This window comes from Mauremys mutica, chromosome 7 (assembly GCF_020497125.1).
Source record: "Mauremys mutica isolate MM-2020 ecotype Southern chromosome 7, ASM2049712v1, whole genome shotgun sequence".
NCBI lineage: Eukaryota > Metazoa > Chordata > Testudines > Geoemydidae > Mauremys > Mauremys mutica.
In genome coordinates, this window is record NC_059078.1 from 63,474,732 (window position 1) to 63,496,420 (window position 21,689).

Below are 21,689 nucleotides of genomic sequence, written 5' to 3' on the forward strand. Positions count from 1 at the left end.
AGGAGTGCAGAACACGCTGGCAGACCATCTCAGCAGGTCGTTCCTCTCCCACGAGTGGTCCCTTCGTCCCGATGTGGTGCACACAATTTTCCAAAGGTGGGGGTTTCCCCAAATAGACCTGTTTGCCTCCAAAGAGAACAGGAAATGCCACCAGTTCTGCTCTTACCAGGGTCGCTCCCAGGGCTCCCTATCGGACGCATTTCTCCGCTCCTGGACGGATCACCTGCTGTATGCCTTCCCTCCGTTCCCCCTCGTACACCGGGTGCTACTCAAGCTTCGGAGGGACAGGGCCCGCCTCATACTCGTCGCTCCGGCCTGGCCGAGACAGCACTGGTACACCCTGCTGCTCGAGCTCTCGGTACGAGATCCCATCCCTCTCCCCTTATGGCCGGACCTGATAACACAGGACTTCGGCAGGCTTCGCCACCCGGACCTGCAGTCCCTACATCTTACAGCTTGGTTCCTGCGTGGCTGACACGAGCAGAGCGCGACTGCTCTGCGCCGGTACAGCAAGTCCTGATGGAAAGCAGGAAGCCTTCCACGCGCTCGACCTACCTCGCGAAATGGAAGCGTTTCGCACTCTGGTGCGATCAAAAGGGTCTCAATCCCTTCGCAGTCCCCATTCCTACCATCCTGGACTACCTCTGGTCCCTTAAGGAGCAAGGACTCGCGGTCTTCTCCTTGAAAGTACACCTAGCGGCCGCGGCCGCCTTTCGACCGGCCGTAGGAGAACGGTCCATCTTTTCCAATCAGATGGATTCCCGCTTCCTTAAGGGTCTAGATCGCTTGTACCCGCCGATACGGCGTCCTACCCTGTCCTGGGATTTGAACCTAGTTCTAGCCAATCTTATGGGAGCCCCCTTCGAGCCCTTGGCCACGTGTTCCCTGCTCTATTTGTCATGGAAAACGGCCTTTCTTGTCGCTATAACATCAGCAAGACGAGTTTCCGAGCTTCATGCCCTAACGGCTGGTCCGCCGTATACCATCTTCCATGCAGACAAGGTACAGCTTCGGCCACACCCACCCTTCCTCCCTAAGGTGGTGTCGGCCTTCCATTTGAACCAGGACATTTTCCTCCTGGTCTTTTTCCCGAAGCCGCACGCCTCAAGTCGGGAACAACAGCTTCACACCCTTGACGTCCGCAGGGCCCTCGCATTTTACATAGAGCGAACAAAGCCCTTCCGGCGTTCGCCCCAGCTATTCGTAGCAGTTGCTGATCGCATGAAAGGCAAGCCGGTCTCCTCTCAGAGGATTTCCTCCTGGGTAACATCATGTATCCGGACATGTTACGAGCTTGCTCGTGTGCCAGCTAGCCGCCTCACCGCTCACTCTACGAGAGCGCAAGCCTCGTCTGCCGTCTTCCTGGCCCATGTCCCCATCCAGGACATCTGTAGAGCGGCCACCTGGTCTTCTGTCCACACCTTCGCTTCCCACTACGCGCTGGTGCAACAATCTAGAGACGATGCAGTTTTCGGCTCAGCAGTCTTACACTCTGCCACGTCTCACTCCGACCCCACCGCCTAGGTAAGGCTTGGGAATCACCTAACTGGAATGCATAAGAGCAATCACTCGAAGAAGAAAAGACGGTTACTCACCATTGTAACTGTTGTTCTTCGAGATGTGTTGCTCCTATCCATTCCAGACCCGCCCTCCTTCCCCACTGTCAGAGTTGCCGGCAAGAAGGAACTGAGGAGCGGACGGGTCGGCTGGGGTATATATCTAGCGCTATAGCGGCGCCACTCCAGGGGGCGCCCAGCCGACCTGCCGGAGTTGCTAGGGTAAAAATCTTCCGAAGAGCCGTGCACGTGCGGCGCGCACACCTAACTGGAATGGATAGGAGCAACACATCTCGAAGAACAACAGTTACAACGGTGAGTAACCGTCTTTTCATCCTCTTCCTCTTCCTCATTTCACTCAAGTGAGAATGATTCTGGTGCATCAGGAACCGGCAGTCCTTCTCCGTGGGGTACTGGGCGTATAGCTGATGGAATGTTTGGATAATGCACAGTCCACTTTTTCTTCTTTGACACACCTTTCCCAACTGGAGGCACCATGCAGAAGTAACAATTGCTGGTATGATCTGTTGGCTCTCTCCAAATCATTGGCACTGCAAAAGGCATAGATTTCCTTTTCCTGTTCAACCACTGGCGAAGATTTGTTGCACAAGTGTTGCAGCATATGTGTGGGGCCCATCTCTTGTCCTGATCTCCAATTTTGCAGCCAAAATAAAGGTGATAGTCTTTCTTAACCATAGTGGTTATACTGCGCTTTTGTGATGCAAAAGTCACTTCACCACAAACATAGCAGAAGTTATCTGCACTGTTCACACAAGTACGAGGCATCTCTGCTCACTTTGGCTAAACAGAAATGTGTCCCTTTGCAAAATCAAACACTGACAAATAAGAGAGCACGACACTGTATGATTTCTAGAGCTGATATAGGGCAATTTGTTCAGCAGAGTGATGTAAGCTTCGTTATGATTGCATCATCCATGACTTCTAGGAATAACATGATGCAATTCATATCATGTATGACGCAATACCAGCTTCAGATTGCATCATTCATTGTTTTGCCTAAAAAGCAAGTACTGTCCAAACCCAGTCATAGATTTATTCATAGATCCAGTCAAAGATGTATTTTAGTCATTTCTGGTTTAAATTGAGATCTCTTCCCTTTATAACTCACTTATCCTTCGTTATTCCCAAGTCAAGGGTCGTATATACTGACCCAATATCATATCTTGAAAACTAGAGCCAATCAACAATTTTAAGCATCATTTTCGTTCTCAGTGACCCAGAATTAGTAAAGTTTGACTACATTTATTTCAGAAGCATTTTGGCTGTAGAGCAGTGTAATTTGCTCAATGCCTCCCTTTCATCTTCACCCACCCGTGCACACTTTCAATAGGTATCCCACAGGACTTCAGCCTTGGATCCATCCTATTCTCCTTCCTTATCCTATTGCTGGGTAATCTTATCCAGATGCCTACTATATTTACACTGATGACTCTCCAATCTACCTTTCCACTCCAGACCCCACTCCCTCCATCCAAATTTGCATCTCTGCCTGCCTGTCTGTCTGAACAACTCCTCAAGGGTGTCCAGCCACCAACTTAAACTCAGCATAGCCAAAACTGAAACCCCTCTCCAAACCTTCCCCGTCTCCCACCTCTCTATCACTGTGGACCATATCACTGTACTCCTGTCACTTAGGCTAGTAACAATCTCCACCCTCTCTCTAGACTCTCACATCCAGACCATGTTTCTTTTTCTGTTAACTTATTAGTGTTTTTAAAATATATATACAGAAAAAAAACCAGGACAAACTATACATAAACTTCTTATAATAGCTATATTTGAAACCTCTCTCTCTCTCTCTCTCTCTCTCTCTCTCTCTCTCTCTCTCTCTCTCAGGGGTCGGTAACCTCTGGCACACGGCTCGCCAGGGTAAGCACCCTGGCAGGCCGGGCCAGTTTATTTACCTGCCGCGTCGGCCGGTCCGGCCGATCGCGGCTCCCACTGGCCGCGGTTCGCCGTCCCAGGCCAATGGGGGTGGCGGGAAGCTGCAGCCAGCACATCCCTCGCCTGTGCCGCAGCTTCCAGGAAAGCATTCATATCTCTGAGAATTTTTCTTGGCTATCACGGAAAGAAGGTCAAGCTTATGAAATCTATGTGCCAGTCTTCAACTGTTGGTCACTTTTTGGATTTCCATTTTTGTAGTAATTTTAGCAATGATTAGTGGTCTGCTTAGCCAAAGTTTTTCAGATTTATTCTGCTTCCAGTTAACATCTATTAGGTTTAAAATATGTTTAGCTTGTAAGACAATTTTATTTTCTAGGAAAAAATTAACTCTGCAGTTAAGTTCTGCTCAAAACCTACAGGTATAGGAGCATTCGCCGAGCATATGGAGCATAGCACCTACTGAATCACAGTGCCAACGTTTGTCTGGACTTAGCGGCACCTGTTTGAACAGTCGGAGAGGGGTCTAATGCATGTTCCATATGATTTTTGATGGATTAATCATAAACGGAGGTCCAAGGAACAGCTCAGAGTGCTGGCTAAAATATGTTTCCATTGGTTAGCAGAGAATAATTGGCCTAGTTCCTCCTCCCTTTCTTTTTTAGGGAATCTGTGTTTAAGTCAAATTTGCCATCCAAGTTTGTCTATAGTGTTACCGTGGCTCTTGGCAATCTGGATAATAATTGGAGAAATGAAAGCAGTTCAGGTGGGTCGGGATAGCTCAGGCATTGGAACCAAACAGATAGGAGATGGCATTTTTAAGTTAGATACATTCCCACTCCTCCTTGCTCTGTACATTGAACATCTTTTTTAATATTGTAAAGGAGAGGAAGGTATAATTTTCAATAAATTGACTGATAGTCAAAATCCCTTTCCTAATGCAGTCTGGCCAAATAATGGGGTTGTCTGCTAGACAGAGTTTCAAGTTACCCCAGATAGGGTCTATAGTTATTACACTTTTGCACCTCCTTACCCAGTTTAAATAGTACAATAGTTAGGGCTTTCCTCATAGTAGGATGTAACATATCTTTATTTCGGGCATTTTTGGAAATGTATAATAGCTTAGGAACCAGACTTTCTTTGAGACTTTGATAGAATTCTATCAGTTAGCCGTCCTGGCGGGAGAAGTCTTGCCGAGGCTTGCCCAGGCTTACTTCTTTTATGAACTTGATTATTTTCTCGGATTGCAAGGGAGATGCCAGCCTTGCATGTTGCTCTTCTGAGATTTGTGGGAGGTTGAGTTTGAATAACTTTATTCGGCTCTTTTGGGTCAGGCGATAAATTATTATCGTAAAAAAATATTGTACTGGTAGAATTTCAAAAATGGATCATTGAGCTCTTTTTAATTAGTAATAACCTATCCTTGTTCTGATTTGAGGAATACTATTCGGGATGTTTGGCCTCTCACTTTTAATCTGCATGCAATAATTTTATCCTCTTTTTTTTCCCAACTCCCAGTGTGTTTGTTTGAGGATATAAAGAGCAAATTTGGCTTGTGCTGAAGTCACTCTATTACTTCACACTGAAGATTAATTTTTTAAGATTTCCTTGGGAGGGGTAGTTTGCACATTCTAAATCCAGACATTTAAATTGTTTGGTTAATTCCAGGAGCTGAGCCTGGTAAGCCCTCTTTCTAACCACTGAGTATGAAATGATCCTTCCCCTAATAGCTTATCCTATAGGGTAGATCAGGATATCTCTGGCATATCATTTGTTTTGAAGAAAAATCTAATTTTTTCTGTGACAGAGTACTGAGAATGTTTATCTTTCAAAAGAAAGGAGTTCAGTCTCGATCCTTTACAAATCCAGTTTGTCTTGGGAGGGGGAAATTGTAGGATTGCTGGTGCATGATCAGAGATCATGATAAACTTGATTTCGTTATGAAGCATTGAGTCAATCAAATTTGTAGAAATCAGGAAGAAATCTACTTGTGAATATGTGGAATGTGGAGAGGAGAAAAAAAACAAAATCCTTCATTGTAGGGTTTTGCAACCTCTAGACATCTTTTCACCCTATTTTTACATATGATCTTTTATAATGCTTCTAGCATGTGACTGCGTATGCTTGGACTCTTTTTTTGGACAAGTCAAGCTGGCCCAACACCTCACTAAAATCTGCTATGATGTGACTGATTTTAGTGGGATACTAATTAATTTGGAAAAAAAACTTGTTTAAAAACCTAGACCATGTTTAATTTTTGCCACTTCTTCCTATGTAATATTTCTAAGATTCAGTATTCTCTTTCTGTCTACACAGCTAAAAATCTCAGCCAGGTCCTACAGTAATCACCTCTTCTCTGCAACCTTGCCATTCTTTAGTCTGTTCACATTGCTGCTGCTCAGATCATCTTCCTGGCTTGTTATTGACCACATCACTCCCTTCTCTGTCCCTCCACTGGCTTCACCTTCACCTTTAAGGCCCTTGACAATTTAACTCCACCCTACAGAGTTGCTTTCTTAGTTTACTGCAATGTCAAGCCCACTTTCACTTTACCAACTTGCCCATCCCATACCACCTAGCAGTTAGTCGCTGAGCCCTGCTGTGACCATGACTACGCAGGTGGTGAGCAGGGACTGCCTGTTCCTTCCTTTCTGTTCCTACTCTTGCTAACTCCCGCATACCTGCCATTCCTCTCCCCTGACCTGTGTTCCCAGATTAAAAACCCAAAGTGAAGCCTGTAACTAATTAATGTGTGCTGATCAGCACCATGCTTATTTGCATGTACGTTATTCCCTGATTTCATCTGTGTGTATTTTTTTTGTAAGCTCCCTGGAGCAGAGAATGTTCTTCATCTATGTTTGCCCTTGAGTGCTACTGTAATAAAAAATATTGTTGTTAAAGTCCTCCAGTGGCTAGACTCAGAAGCACATATGAAGTCAGCAATAGCTTATTACCCTCCATTCTACACAGCACCAGGGGGAGGGAATGCTTTTAAAAATAGAAAAATGTGATGATTAAACAACAAAAATTGACTGGAGGGAGTCAAGGCAGGTATAGCCCCTAAAGCTACTTTATTTTTTAAAAAACTGCATAGATTTCAAGATGACAGTGCAGCTTCTAACTAGGGCACACTCTGCCCTTCATGCTTCTACAATGACATGTAAATACAGCTCCTGAAAATATAAACACTGCCTTGCCAAACAATTTTTTGTACGGCTTTTTGCAGGTTCATTGAGGAAAAATCTTCGTTCGAGTACGGACAGGTAAATCATGCTTTGGCAGCAGCAATGAGGACCCTTATCAAAGAATACATGATTCTTATCACCCAGCTGGAGCATCTTCAGAGACAAGGGCTTTTGTCCCTACAGAAACTGTGGTTTTATATCCAGCCCACAATGAGGACCATGGAGATTCTTGCTTCACTTGGTAGGTGTCCATACTTTCAAATGATGGTTAAATTTTTCATGCCTTTGTCATGAGGTTCTAAAAGCTGTATAGAACTATAAATGATGCCCACAGTACATGCAGTAATCTGCTTCTGTACAGTGTTCAAAGAACTCTAAAGAGGATTTTAATGATCAAAACTCTGTTATGAGATTCCAGAAGAGGACCAAGTAGCAGTGGTTTAATTAGTGCTGTATTAACAGGTTTACTGACTTGTTACTGACTTTAATGTGCCTCCATAACACTGTTTGTTAGTGACAGTCATAGTTAAGGTTGAATCACACCTCTTCAGTTTGATGGGACCTTAAAACCCCTCTGTAGCCTAACCAGAGGTTTTTGGTCAAAATAAAAATATGTTCTTTAAAGATTCTCTGAATTTTGAAGTAGGAGGGAGGGTATGTACTACTTCAGGGAGACAAGATGAACTGTCTTAAAAGTGCCACTTCCTTAAATTTCCCTTTCCTGGAATGCTACAGCTAACAAGCTAAGTTAAGGTTCCCCTTGCTCTGAAACTTGCAGGTGTCCTGCAGTTCCCGTCTCCTGCCCCACACAGTAATACTAACCTATTCATTTGCTCCAAGTACAGTATTTCTTTAGTATAGTACTTTTGAAGAAGAAGAGCCATTCTGGCATAACTGCAGAATGCAGTGCCAAGTTTGGGAGTGTATTTCCAGTCTCCCATGCAATTCAACAGATTCCTCTCAGTTATGGCTAGTAGTACTTTTCACTTGCCCCATTGCTTTAGCAAAGCATCCCCTTTACCTAAATTTTACTGTTATCCTAACTGAATTCAGAGGTTGAATCAATTTGCATGAGAACTTGTATGTTAGTGGAGAAAATAAACATCTACCACCAGTGGATACATCTACATAGTGGGCGGCAGCAAGTCTGAGTCCAGGTTGACAGGCTCAGGCTTGTGCTACGCACTAAAAATAGCTATGTAGACATTGTGGCTCGAGTTGGAGCTTGGGTTCTGAAGAACCTCCCATTCCCCCAGGCTTCAGAGCCAGAGGCGCAACATCTACATATCTATTTTAGTGTGGGAGCATGAGCCCCGCAAGCCTGAGTCTGTCGACTTGGGCTCAGACCTGCTGCCACTTCCTGTGTAGATGTACCCTTAGAGACCAGGCTTCTCTTCCCAGCTGTGTCACTAATGTCCTATGTAATCTTTAGCAAGTCACTTTAGGTATGTCTGCACTCATGCTAGGAGTGAGTCTCCCAGCTCAGGTACACAGACGATTGTAGCTCGACTGGAGCAAGCATGCTAAAAATAACAATGTGGATGTTGTGTCTCTACTGGAGACTCAGGCTAGCTACCTGAGCTCATCCCAAATAGTCAGGTGGACTTGAAAGCCTGAGCTGCTGCTTGAGGCACAACATCCACACTGCTATTTTTAGTACACTAGCTTGAGCTAGTATGAGTCTTGTCTACCCAGGCTACGAGGCTCACTCTGAGCTGCAGTGTAGACATAAATTAGGATTCCTCAGTTACCCATCTGGAGAATGGACTTGTTCCTGTGTCCCCTGGGTCTAGGGAACTTTTTGGACCCTGATCCTGCAAACATTTGTGCATGTGCTTGACTTTAATCCTGGTGACTTGGAGGATTTGAGGATTTTTTTAACATCTGTTCTTGTTTTATTAAAAAAATGTTTTCAGGTCACCTTTAAATGTTGGCTGCATAGTGGAATGGCTGCTGAGAATCAGCTAAATAATAGCATGTGTGCACTTCGAAAGTGAGGCTCGTGCTGCATTTTATGTAGCAGCTGGGTTAATAAACCACAGTTCTTATACTGAAATCTAGCCAACTAATTAGCTGATAACTCTTTCCATAACAAGATGTTTGTGTGAATTGCCAATAGTTAAGCCAGTGTTTCAGAATTCTCAGTCTGTTATTTTGAGCCTTGATAGCCTTCAACAAAATGACTCATTCTGTAAATGTGTAGATCTAAATTAAATGGCTTTTGCCTTAAGAGTTTTTCCTTTTTTTTAATTATAGCCACTTCTGTGGATAAAGGTGAGTGTATGGGAGGGTCAACCCTTAGCTTACTTCACGACAGAACCTTCAACTATACAGGAGACAGCCAAGCACAAGAGCTGTGTCTATACTTAACCAAGGCAGCCAGCGTGCCTTATTTTGAAATTCTGGAGAAGTGGATCTATAGAGGCATCATCAATGATCCATACAGGTACAGAAACATTGAAACAAAATTAATAAATCCTGATTGTTAGTTTTACATTTTCTAGTGGACTATAATATTGATTTGCTTTTGTGTAAATGATGGTAGCACCAAAATAAAGTGCCTATTTTATATATATTAAAAATACAATTGCACAACGAAGAATAAAACTAGTAGCCTGTCTTTGCCCCCAATCCTGGGGGTGGGGGAAAAACCCTGAAAATGAAGTCCAATCATCTCCCTGATGTGCCCTCAGGGTAGCCCTGCATTCCCCAAAGCCTGGGAATATAGGTAATCAGATTCAAGCTATTTCCAGGGATGAGGGATGGAGAAGCAAATTCCAAAGTCAGGAGCTCTTGGGAAGAATGTCCTGCCAACAGTGCTCAGTTGTTTGTTTTTTTTTCTTTTTTTGAGGGAAGTCCAGCTTAAGTGCTGACTGCAGCTGTGGAGGTATGTCACAGGGAGAGGGGCTTCTTTCAGCTGCACTGGTTCCAAGCCATGTAGGGCTTTATAAATGAAAAACAGTGCCTCATGTTCCACATGGAAAGCAGTAAGAAACCAGTGCAGATCATGCTTGTTCACAGTCCAACACATTTTTTTCTTTTTACAAAGTTTGATAACTTAAAAATGGCATAAAGGGATTTTATCGTAATATGGGGGAAAATGGCATTTTCCAGAGTGCACACTTTTTAGATTTACTTTTCATCCTTGTATAACTCAAACCAGAATTTTCCTCAGTGGCTTGGCTTTTAATTTTAAGGCCAATCTATACTATAGAGATTTGGTGAGTTTGTAGCCATGCTATACAATATTTTACTCCACACAAGGTTTACTTCTCTTACCATGGTTAAAACATGGTTCCTCACTGTGCGTGGTACCAATACCGCTCAATAACAAGGCTGTAACACAATTTGTCAGGCTGTGACAACCTGCACTAGAGATGGAACCAATTTGTGACATACCAAGGTACAATCCAGACGAGTGGGCAGCTATGTCACCTTGCCCTGTAACTGGGGTGCTGTGTAATACCTTGCTGCAGTAGCCTCCAACCTGGACTGCTCACCAAGTGCCACCAGCATGCAGATCACTCCCAGATGTGTTTGTGTAACTGCAGCCTGTCAGTCACAGCCTGGCTTTCACCAGCCTCGGTTATACTGCAGAGTGACCCCAACACACTCCCAGTTCCGGATTGCCCCCCAGAAATGTGTATCCTGTACTGCCCAGCCTTCTCCTGGATAGTCCAAATATATTAAGCCCATTATTCCTTGAAGGGAATAATATACACTAGCCTGTTATCCTAAATAGAGTTACCCAGCCACGCTGGATTAGACAAAACAATAAAACATATTTATTAACCGCAAAGAGAAATTTTAAGTGAATACAAGTAATGCGGCATAAAAGTCAGAAATGGTTACAATAAAAATAAAACGCTTTCTAGTGCCTAACTTAACAAATTGTATCAGATTGAAGCAAAATATCTCACCACATGCTTCCAGCAAGATTACTGACCAGACTCTTCAGGGCAGGGCTGTGGGGTTTGGCACATATGTTAATAAAAGATTCCTCTGTATAATGTTAACTTCATATACAATGTTGCCACACATATTTTATCATGACTATACTGACCAGCCAATTTTGAGTTTTCAAATGATACCTTACAAAGCATACCTTGCACAACGATTACTACGGTAGTATGTAGGACGTGAATACATGGGAGTATTCCATCACACACCTATCTGGGTCTGTGTAACCAGGCCAGCCAGTCTTCTTCTTCGAGTGCTGTCCCTGTGGGTGCTCCACTCTAGGTGACGGTGCGTCCCGGCGCTGTCGATCGGAGATTTTCGGTAGCAGTGCCTGGTTGGGGCGCACGCACCCAGATGGTATCTCCCGTCTAGTTGGAATCTTCCTGAGTGCGTGCGCCCCACACCCTCCTCAGTTCCTTCTCAACCGTCCTCGGCTGAAGACGGGACTCGGAGCAGTGCTGCCTTCTCTTCCCTGGTATCTATAGGAAACAGTAACAAAGAACATAGAAATAATTATTAATTACTTCCCAGTTGTTTCCCTTCCTTTAGTATAGTTACATAGTTAGTTACTTAGTTTAAAAAAAAAAAAATCACTTCAGACTTGTCTCTCACTGAGACACTCTCCCCTGCCATTTCTAATTTACAATGCCAGGGGCTTCAGGATTCAAGAGGTGTGTTTTCTGGCACGACTCCATACCAAGGTTGGATGGGCACTCACATTGTGTGAAGTACCTCGCGGAAGCCTACATCCCCGCAAAATGCCTCTACTGTATGAGCCTCGAGTCGGGGGCTCGGCACGACAGGGACCTGCGGCTTAAAATGCTTCTCATGGAGAAATCCCCGCAGCCGCTTTCGGAGATGGGGAAAGTTAAACCCACTCCCACATCCTCCCCAGCCAGATCGAAACCGGTGGGGAGCGTTGCTTCACCCTCCCTGGAGCGGAGGCAAGAAGCAGAGCAGTCTCATAGGAGAGACTCTAACAAGGGTAAGGGGTCTCCTGGGAGATCCCTACCCTCTGTGCTGACAGCGCCCAAGCTAGGCGCCTCAGCCCTGGATCACGCCTCAACAACGGCTCCCACAGACCGTAGAGGCGAACACAGAAGGATTCCGCGGCACCAAGCGTCTCAGCGTAAAAACAGCCGCGGAGCCGGCTGCGCGCTCTGTCCCGGTGCCGACAAGGACGTCGGCACCGCAAGCCTCAGGGCTAAAAATAGCCGCGAAGCCGGCTGCGCGCTCTGCCCTGGTGCCGACAAGGACGTCGGCACCGCAAGCCTTAGGGCAAAAAATAGCCGCGAAGCCGGCTGCGCGCGCTGCCCCGGTGCCGACAAGGACGTCGGCACCGCAAGCCTGAGGACTAAAAATAGCCGCGGAGCGGCTATGCACTCTCCCCGGTGCCGACAAACCCGTCGGCACCGCAAGCCTCAGTGGGGAAAAAAAAAAAAAATAGCCGCGAAGCCGGCTGCGCGCTCTGCCACGGTGCCGACAAGGACGTCGGCACCGCAAACAGTGCTAAAATTAGCCGCGAAGCCGGCTGCGCGCTCTGCCACGGTGCCGACAAGGACGTCGGCACCGCAAACAGTGCTAAAAATAGCCACGGAGCCGGCTATGCGCTCTGCCCCGGTGCCGACAAAGCCGTCGGCACCGCAAGCCTCTGGGCGCAAGAAGGGAAGGGGGGAAAAAAAAAAAAAAGCCGTGGCTCCGACCGCGTGCTCTGCCCCGGTGCCAGGTAGGACGTCGGCACCGAGCCTGCCTTCCGCCCCTGCACCAACAACAGACCCCCTGCAGGGCACCAACAACCGACCCACTGCACCGCTCACACTTTCACTTTCGCTTCTTAACATGACAGCGCAGTCCCACCACCTGAACTGGCTACCTTCACTGAGCGCGAACCTGATCTACAACGGCAAGCAGAGTTCGCCACACCTCCATCTCCTCCCCCACTGGAGCCTTTTTCCACCTCAGGCTAAGGTCCGCAGCCTCCAGCCTCAGTTTCCCTACTTCGCTCCCTATAAATGAGGCACTCTTGGAACCAGCTGACGCTCTCTGCAAACTCCAGCTTCTTTATTACCAACCTGCAGAAAAGCCGAACATAGATACTATGTTCCTGCTAAGGACGCTGACTTCCTATTTTTTTTTTCACAACTGAACTCTTTCATTATCAATGCAGTCGCACAAAGAACGAAACAGCCACAATATCAGTCCACCCCGCAGGACATGGACCATAAACACCTTGACGTATTGTGTCGCAAGGTTCACACATCCTCCACTCTACAATTCTGGATCGCAAACTACCTTGCACTCCTTGCCAGGCATGACTTTGATGACTACAATAAACTTTTGAATTTGCCTCTTACATTCCAGAGGACAGGACACCGGGCTTTAAATCAATTCTGAGCGAGCGCCAATTGATTTCCAGAACAGCCCTACAAGCCTCTGTAGACACGACAGACACAGCAGCCGTACAACTGCACCGGCTGTGATTATGCGCAGATCTTCATGGCTTTCTGCATCTGGCATCCCTAAAGACCTGCAGAACAAAGTGGAGGACCTCCCCTTTGATAAACATAAACTGTTTTCTTTAAAAAAATAAATAAAAAAAATACAAAACCACACCTGATGAACTACTTCATACGATGAAAGATTCTAGAGCGACACTGCGCACCCTGGGCATTCACCCATCTCTTCCCAGGGGTCAACGATATCAACCGAAACCTTACCACATAAATAGGAATCGCGCTAGACCCCCTAAGCGCAGACAAGATCAAGCTCAAGCAACCACTTCCCATCCATCTGGGAATAAACAATTTTAAAAGGTTGGTTCAGGATCTGTGCGACCACTCCTTGATTCCACAGCCTATTTGCCCATTTCGCCACCGCCTCCAGAGTTTCCAACATGCCTGTCAGCAAATTACACAGGACCGTTGAGTCCCCGAGATAGTTCAGTCCGGTTACTCTAGCCCATTCATATCCTATCCTCCTCCCCTTCCCCGTCCCTCTTCAGGGACCCCTCTCATGAGCACCTGCTTCACGCAGAAGTTGCTTATCTTTTACAGCTAGGTGCAGTGGAGCCTGTGCCAATGCTACATCCAGGGAAAGATTTCTACTCCCATTACTTCCTGACTCAGAAAAGGACTGGGGGCTGGAGGCCTATACTAGACTTACGCCAACTGAACAAATTTGCGAGGATACAAAAATTCAAAATGGTCACACTGGGCACATTAATTCCTGCACTAGATCAAGGGGACTGGTTTTCAGCCCTCAACCCACAGTACGTCTCTTTTCATATATCAATTCATCCAGCTCACAGACGCTTTCTAAGCTTCACAATCGGTCACGACCATCTCCAATATGGAGTTCTTCCTTTCGGCCTCTCCACAGCGCCAGGAGTTTTTTTCCTAAATTCTAGCTGTACTCGTGGCTCACCTCCACAAACATGGGGTCACGCAGTTCCCCTACCTGGACGATTGCCTCATCAAGGGCAACTCCTATGGCGAGACTCTCCAAGCTACTCTTTCACTATCGCCCTCTTTCACAGCCTAGGCCTCCAAATAAATGCCCAAAAATCCACCCTGACACCTACACAACAGATTGAGTTCCTCGGAGCTCATCTCAACTCAATCCAGAGCAGAGCCTTGCTCCCATATCACAGATTCCCCGCTATCACGCAGCTCAAACGCACGCTCTCTATTCATCCAAGGACACAGGCAAGACTCTGCCTACAGCTCCTTGGTCATATGGCAGCCACTACCTTCATACTCCAGTACGCCAGGCTGCACACGAGATGTCTTCAGGGCTGGCTCAATTCCAATTTCAAACCCAACAGACACACCTTACGGATGCTGTTAACTCCGCCTCCCAACTTTCTAGCTTCCCTACAGTGGTGGACAAGACCAGAGAACCTCTGCACTAAGGTTTCCTTCCAGAACTGATCCCCAGCACTCGTGCTCACCACGAACGCTTCCCTAATTGGTTGCGGAGCGCATTTAGAGGGACACAGGGCACAAAGCTAGTGGTCTGCATCAGAGTCGCACCTACACATAAATCTCTTATTGTTCAGAGCTGTGAGATGAGCGTGCTTTCATTTTCTTCCCCTCATAAAGAACAAATACCTGCGAGTCTTAACAGACAACATAGCATGTATTACTACATCAACAGACAAGGGGGAGCACGCTCACATTCTCTTTGCATGGAAACCATCCGTCTATGGAATTGGTGTATATAACGTCAAATACAGACCACCGCTTCCTACCTGCCAGACTGCCACAACACTACTGCTGACGCACTCGGCAGGCACTTCTCGACGGAACACGAATAGGAACTGCACCCCACAATACTTCAACAGCTCTTCTCCCTCTGGGGCACCCCGTCAGTAGACCTCTCTGCCACAACCCAGAACTGAAAATGTCCCCAGTTTTGCTCCAGAGTGGGACTCAGAACTCCATCCCCAGGAGACGCATTCCTCATCCCGCGGAACACCTCTCTCCTGTACGCCTTCCACCAATCCCTCTGCTACAGGGGGTTCTTCGGAAGATTGTGGACCATAAGGACCGGGTCATACTTATTGCCCCGGCTTGACTGAGACAGACGTGGTATCCCTACCTACTCTGCATGTCCTCCCGTCACCCACAGGCTCTCCCCAACAGGCCAGATCTCCTTTTCCAGAACAATAGACTGGCTCTTTACCCTGAGCTCCTCAAGCTCCACCTCGCAGCGTGGTTCCTTCATGGTTCCAAACCCATGAACTAGCCTGTTCTGAGCAAGTCCGATATGTCTTCCTGCACAGTAGGAAAGACTCCACTCATAAAACCTATCCGCAGAAGTGGAAGAATTTCGCCCTCTGGTGCTTACGTAAGCACTTAGCGCCCAATATGGTAACCCTCCCTATCATTCTACGCTACCTCTTGGAACTAAAACAAGACAGACATTCGCTCAGCTCCACCAAAGTGTACCTGGTGGCACTTACCACCTTCCATGACCTCTTAGCAGGTTATTCACTCTTTACTCACCCAACCCTAAAACGATTTCTCACAGGCCTGCAAAACCTCTACCCTGAAATTCACCCAATAGCTGCTTCATGGAATCTTAACCTCGTTCTACACGCTCTCATGAAGCCTCCATTCGAGCCCTTGGCTACCTCCTCTCATCTCCATATATCCATGAAGGTGGCTTTCTTAGTTGCCATAACATCGGCAAGGAGAGTAGGTGAAATGAGTGCCCTGATGGCCCACTCTCCCTACACAATCTTCTCCAAAGACAAAGTCACTTTGAGACCACATCCTAAATTTCTTCCTAAAGTGGTATCTACCTTCCACCTCAACCAACCTATATACTTACCTACTTTCTATCCCGAACCTCACAAGACTCCACAAGAGGCAACCCTACATACTCTCGATGTCAGGCGAGCAATTGCCTTTTATTTAGACAGAACTAAACCATTTTGCAAGTCTCCGCGACTCTTTGTTTCCATTACTGAAGAAAATCAAACGGTATGACTATCTCTAAACAACGTCTGTCCAAGTGGATCTCTGACTGCATCAGATCCTGTTACCGTGCGATGAATCTTCAACCGCCTGAAGGTGTTAGAACTCATTCCACTAGAGCCATGTCGGCATCCATTGCCTTCTTACACAATGTTCCCATTCCTGATATCTGCAAAGCGGCTACATGGTCATCTGAACACATGTTTGCAAAACACTGTGCTCTAACGCAAAACACCACGGCAGACACAATAGTAGGTCATACAGTACTATCTTCAGTACTCCCTGCCGTATCTCCAAAGTCCCACCAACCGTAGTGGGTACTGCTATACATTTACCTAGAGTGGAGCACCCACAGGGACAACACTCGAAGAAGAAGAGAAAGTTACTCACCTTGCAGTAACTGAGGTTCTTCGAGATGTGTGTCCCTGTGGGTGCTCCACTCCCCGCCCTCCTCCCCTCTACTTTGGAGTACTAAGATTACTCTCCACGGTAGAGAAGGAACTGAGGAGGGTGTGGGGCGCACGCACTCAGGAAGATTCCAACTAGACGGGAGATACCATCTGGGTGCGTGCGCCCCAACCAGGCACTGCTACCGAAAATCTCCGATCGACAGCGCCGGGACGCACCGTCACCTAGAGTGGAGCACCCACAGGGACACACATCTCGAAGAACCTCAGTTACTGCAAGGTGAGTAACTTTCTCTTCCTACATCCCAGGTGTCTGTGCTGAAGAACATCCCAAAATCCATGGTGTAAAATACTTGCAGTCCTCTGCCCCTGGCATTAGTGTTTGAGGCAGCATGAGGGAGGGACAGCTGCTTATTATTTTCCTTAGAATGCACTGATGCAAGGGTTATTGTACATCATGGTAGATTTTTCTCAAGCCAACGTGATTATGCCAGAAGAATGCTGCTGTTTGGTTGTACTGGACCTTGTTGCTATAAGTAGAAACTGACCCAGTTGTATGAATCTAGCTGTAGTATAGATAACATTCTTCCTGAGGATTGATGGCTTTGACATTGGTTGAGGAATTTCATTTAGCAATAACTCAAATGATAATTTAATAAAACTACAAATATTTTAAAATTTCATACTGCATGCTGCTGTCATCTCATTTTGAACAATACCTACTATATGAATTCATGTCTGTGGAGGTCTGCACACAAAATGCAGTGTAAACTGATTATGAGAGACCATTGAATCATCTTAACCATGACTGCTTCAGCTCCCTGTCAGCTAGCCTTCCTTTTCATCATCCTGCCATATTTGAAAATGTGATAATTAAATTTGCTTTTGCACTCTCCAGGGCTATGTTTAAAAAAAAAAAAAAAAACCTATAAAAATAGGGGGCCCCGCTGGTCAGGGAGACTTCCTGCTAGGTCCCCCATTCTGTTGGTCCCTAGTTTTCACCACGATGCACAGCCCCAGACTCTGCAAAATTTGACTGGAATGTGGGGTTGTTAGATCACATTTAAATGCACATGTTTTTAGTCTGTGGCTATATAGCTAAATGCACTGAGACCTTCTTTGTCTCTTTTGTTTTTAAAATTCAAGGTAATTAAGTGCAAAAAACTATTAACATATAGTTATAGTTAAGATTTCAGATTGAAAACCACCTTATTTCTGCTCAGTTTGTGTAGTGTTAGCTATAGTCCATTTTAGTGGTCCCTCACTCTCAAGCAGGGAGGGAGGCCACTCTGCCTCACTGCAGCAGCAGTTGGGCTCAGGCCCTGCTGGTGGGGCTGAGCTGCAAGCAGTCTATAGCTCATAGCCTCCTAATGGGACACACAACCATTAACAGTCTGGAGCTCTAGCCCCCTTGGGAGGGATGAAGTAGAGCAATAAGCAGTCTTTAGCCCAGAATCTTCTGGCTAGGGCTGACACCAATCAAGAGTCTAGGGCTCTGGGCCTCTAGGCAGGCAGAGCCCACAGCCTCCTGGCTGAGGCAGACAGCATGAACAGTCTGTAAGGGAAACTCTGGCTCCCGGGGCAGGGCAGAACAGGGAGCAGTCTTTAGCCCAGGGGTCTCAAACTCAAATGACCATGAGGGCTACATGAGGACTAGTACATTGGCCCGGGGGCCACATTACTGACACCTCCCCCCTGCCGCCCTCGGCCCCGCCCCCACTCCACCCTTTCCATGAGGCCCCACTCCTGCCCCGCCTCTTCCCTCCCCCATTCCAACCCCTTCCCCAAAATCCCCACCCCAACTCTGTCCCCTCCCTGCCCCCAGGGGGTGCAGGAGGGTTGTGGGGTGTGGCAGGGGGTCAGGGCAGGGAGTTGGGGTGTGGGGTGCGGCAGGGGGTCAGGGTGCAGGAGGGGTGTGGCAGGGGGCTCAGGGCAGGGAGTTGGGGTGTGGGATGCAGGAGAGGTGAGGTGTGGCAGGAGATCAGGGTGCAGGGGGTGTGTGGCAGGGGGCTCAGGGAAGTGGGATGAGGTGGGTGCAGAAGGGGTGTGGCATGGGGTCAAGGTAGGGGATCAGGGTGCAGGAGGGGCGTGGCAGGGTGCAAGGCAGTGGGTTGCGGTGCAGGAGGGGTGTGGCAGGGGGTTGGGGTACAGGGTGCGGCAAGGGGCTCAGGGCAGGGGGGTCGACTGCAGGAGGGGTTCGGGGGGCGGGCTCAGGCCCAGCGCGCACCAGGGGCAGGGCAGGCTCCCTGCCTGCCTTGCCCCCGCGCCACTCCGGGAAGCGGCTGGAACATGGGGGAGCAGGGGCACAGGGGTGCGTGTGTTGCTGTTACTTCTTCTTCGAGTGCTGTCCCGGTGGGTGCTCCACTCTAGGTGACGGTGCGTCCCGGCGCTGTCGATCGGAGATTTTCGGTAGCAGTGCCTGGTTGGGGCGCACGCACCCAGATGGTATCTCCCGTCTAGTTGGAATCTTCCTGAGTGCATGCGCCCCACACCCTCCTCAGTTCCTTCTCAACTGTCCTCGGCTGAAGACGGGACTCGGGGCAGTGCTGCCTTCTCTTCCCTGGTATCTATAGGAAACAGTAACAAAGAACATGGAAATAATTATTAATTACTTCCCAGTTGTTTCCCTTCCTTTAGTATAGTTACATAGTTAGTTACTTAGTTTAAAAAAAAAAAAAAGCCCCTCAGGCTTGTCTCACTCTCCTCGGCCATCTCTAATTCATAATGCCAGGAGCTTCAGGATTCAAAAAATGCATCTCCTGCCAGGACTCCATGCCACGGTCTGATGAGCACTCACATTGAGTGAAGTGCCTCGGGGACACCCACATCCCCGCGAAGTGCCTCCATTGTGCGAGCCTCAAGAGCTCGTCATGACAGGGATCTGCGGCTCAAAATCATCATGATGGAAAAATCCCTGCAGCCGCTGTCGGAGACGGGAAAGGTTGAACCCGCTCCCATACGCTCCCCAGCCAGATCGGAACCGGTGGGGAGCGTCGCTTCACCCTCCCTGGAGCGGAGGCACGAAGCGCAACAGTCTCACAAAAGAGACTCTAACAAGGGTAGGGGGTCTCCTGTGAGATCCCTACCCTCTGTGCTGACAGCAGGAAAGACAGCTGCCTCAGCCTCCTCTAATGCCTCAGCAACGGCTCTGACAGAGCACAGAGGCAGGGACCCTACCTCCCGCGCGGGGGAAGGTACTTGTTAATTCGGTCCCCTCAGCGCCACAAACGACCGCGGTGCGGACACCTCACTCCTCCTCGGCACGGCGAACAGACGCAGCACCGGCACCGCATTCCTCCTCCGCACCGACAACGGCCGTGGTGCCGGCAGCGCGTTCGGCACCGGCAGCGAAATTAACAACGGTACTCACAGCGCGGTCAGTTTCAGCGCCAAAAGCGGCCGCGGGCCCGCCAGCGCGCTCTGCCTCAGCAGTGAAAATAGCTGCGATGCCGACTGCGCGATCAGCCTCGGCACCAAGAAGAGCGTCGGCACCCAGCCACTCTTCTACCCGCACACCAGCAGCAGACCCCCTGCAGGGCACCTCTAAGCTCACTACAGCAGTACACTCTTTGTCACTCTCTCCTACTAACGAGCTAGCGCAGAGAGCAGGCTTAGCTCAGCCTAGGGAGCAGGAGCAACAGTTTCTTACTCAAAGTGACCTTTTAGTGCCACCTGAGCCTCACTCTCCGCTCCTAGATACAGAGGACTCTTTTCTTGAACTGCCACTTTCTCCTGAACTGGCTTTCACTGACGGTGACCTTGAGCTACAACAGCAAGCGGAGTTCTCCCCTCCTGCTTCTCCTCCACAGGCACCTTTACCACCTCAGGTCATGGCTCAAGCTCAGCATCCTCAGTTTCCCTACTTTGCCCCCCCCCCCGTGGGCGGCACCTGGGTTCTCCTACCCTATGCCTTGGCCTCAATGGTACCCATGGCAACATCCTCCTACCAATCAGCCTCCGTCTATGCCTCAATCTCCTGCTCCATCCACTTCCAGGGTGCCTGAGCCCCCTCCTGAGTCTGGGAGCTACGCACCATATCCTGACTCACCTAACCCTAACCCTAACTCTCCACTAGTCTCAGATGAAGCCGTCCTCCCTTCACCTCCACAGACCGTGGACGACTGCAAACAGTTCCAAGAACTTTTTAGGAGGGTTGCGTTCAGTCAGGATATTCCTTTAGAAGAGGTTCAGGAGAAGCAACACAAACTCCTCAAAATCCTTCAACCATCTGCGCCCTCGAAAATCGCGCTCCCTATAAATGAAGCACTCATGGAGCCAGCTGACACTCTCTGGCAAACCCCAGCTTCTCTAGTATCAACTTGCAAGAAGGCCGAACGTAAATACTACGTTCCTGCAAAGGACGCAGACTTCCTATTTTCTCATCCACCACCGAACTCTCTTGTCATCGATGCAGTTGCACAGAGGACCAAACAGTCACAGTATCGACCCACCCCACAAGACAAAGACCTTAGACGCCTTGATGTCCTGGGCTGCAAAGTTTATACATCCTCTACACTACAGTTCAGGATTGCTAACTATTCTGCTCTCCTCGCCAGCTATGATTTTGATAATTACAATAAGCTTTTCGAATTTGCCTCCTACATACCAGAGGACAGAAGAGCAGACTTCAAATCAATCCTGTCTGAGGGACAACTGATCTCCAGAACGGCCCTACAGGCGTCTTTAGACACGGCGGACACAGCAGCCCATACCACTGCAACTGCTGTGGTTATGCGCAGAACCTCATGGCTCTCTGCATCAGGCATTCCTAAAGAACTCCAGACCAAAGTGGAGGATCTCCCCTTTGATAAGGACAAACTCTTCTCGAAAAAAACTGATGAACTCCTCCACACCATGAAGGATTCGAGAGCGACATTGCGCACCCTGGGCATTCACCCATCTCTTCCCAGGAGACAACGATACCAACCCTACCAAAGACCGCGCACACATCAGTACTATCGCCCTCAATCCAGACCATACGACACAATTAGGAATCGTACTAGACCTCCCAAACGCAGACAAAATCAAAATCAAGCCACCACCTTCCGTCCACTGGGCAATAAACAACAGTTTTGAAGCGTTGGTCGAGGGTCTGCACGACCACCCCTTGATTCCACCACTTACTTGTCCATTTGGCCACCGCCCCCAGTATTTCCAACATGCCTGGCAGCGAATCACACAGGACCGCTGGGTCCTCGA

At 48.1% G+C, this 21,689-nt stretch overlaps 1 protein-coding gene across 3 annotated transcripts in view; it reads left to right on the top strand.

Moving 5' to 3' along the window:
• TUBGCP2 (tubulin gamma complex associated protein 2) overlaps nt 1-21,689 on the top strand; it is a 97,688-nt gene that overhangs the window by 27,727 nt on the left and 48,272 nt on the right. For all 3 annotated transcript variants that reach the window (XM_045022885.1, XM_045022886.1, XR_006580850.1), the window contains exons 7-8: nt 6,685-6,884; nt 8,900-9,089. In XM_045022885.1, the coding sequence (XP_044878820.1) occupies nt 6,685-6,884; nt 8,900-9,089 (390 nt within the window). The remainder of the gene's footprint in view (nt 1-6,684; nt 6,885-8,899; nt 9,090-21,689) is intronic.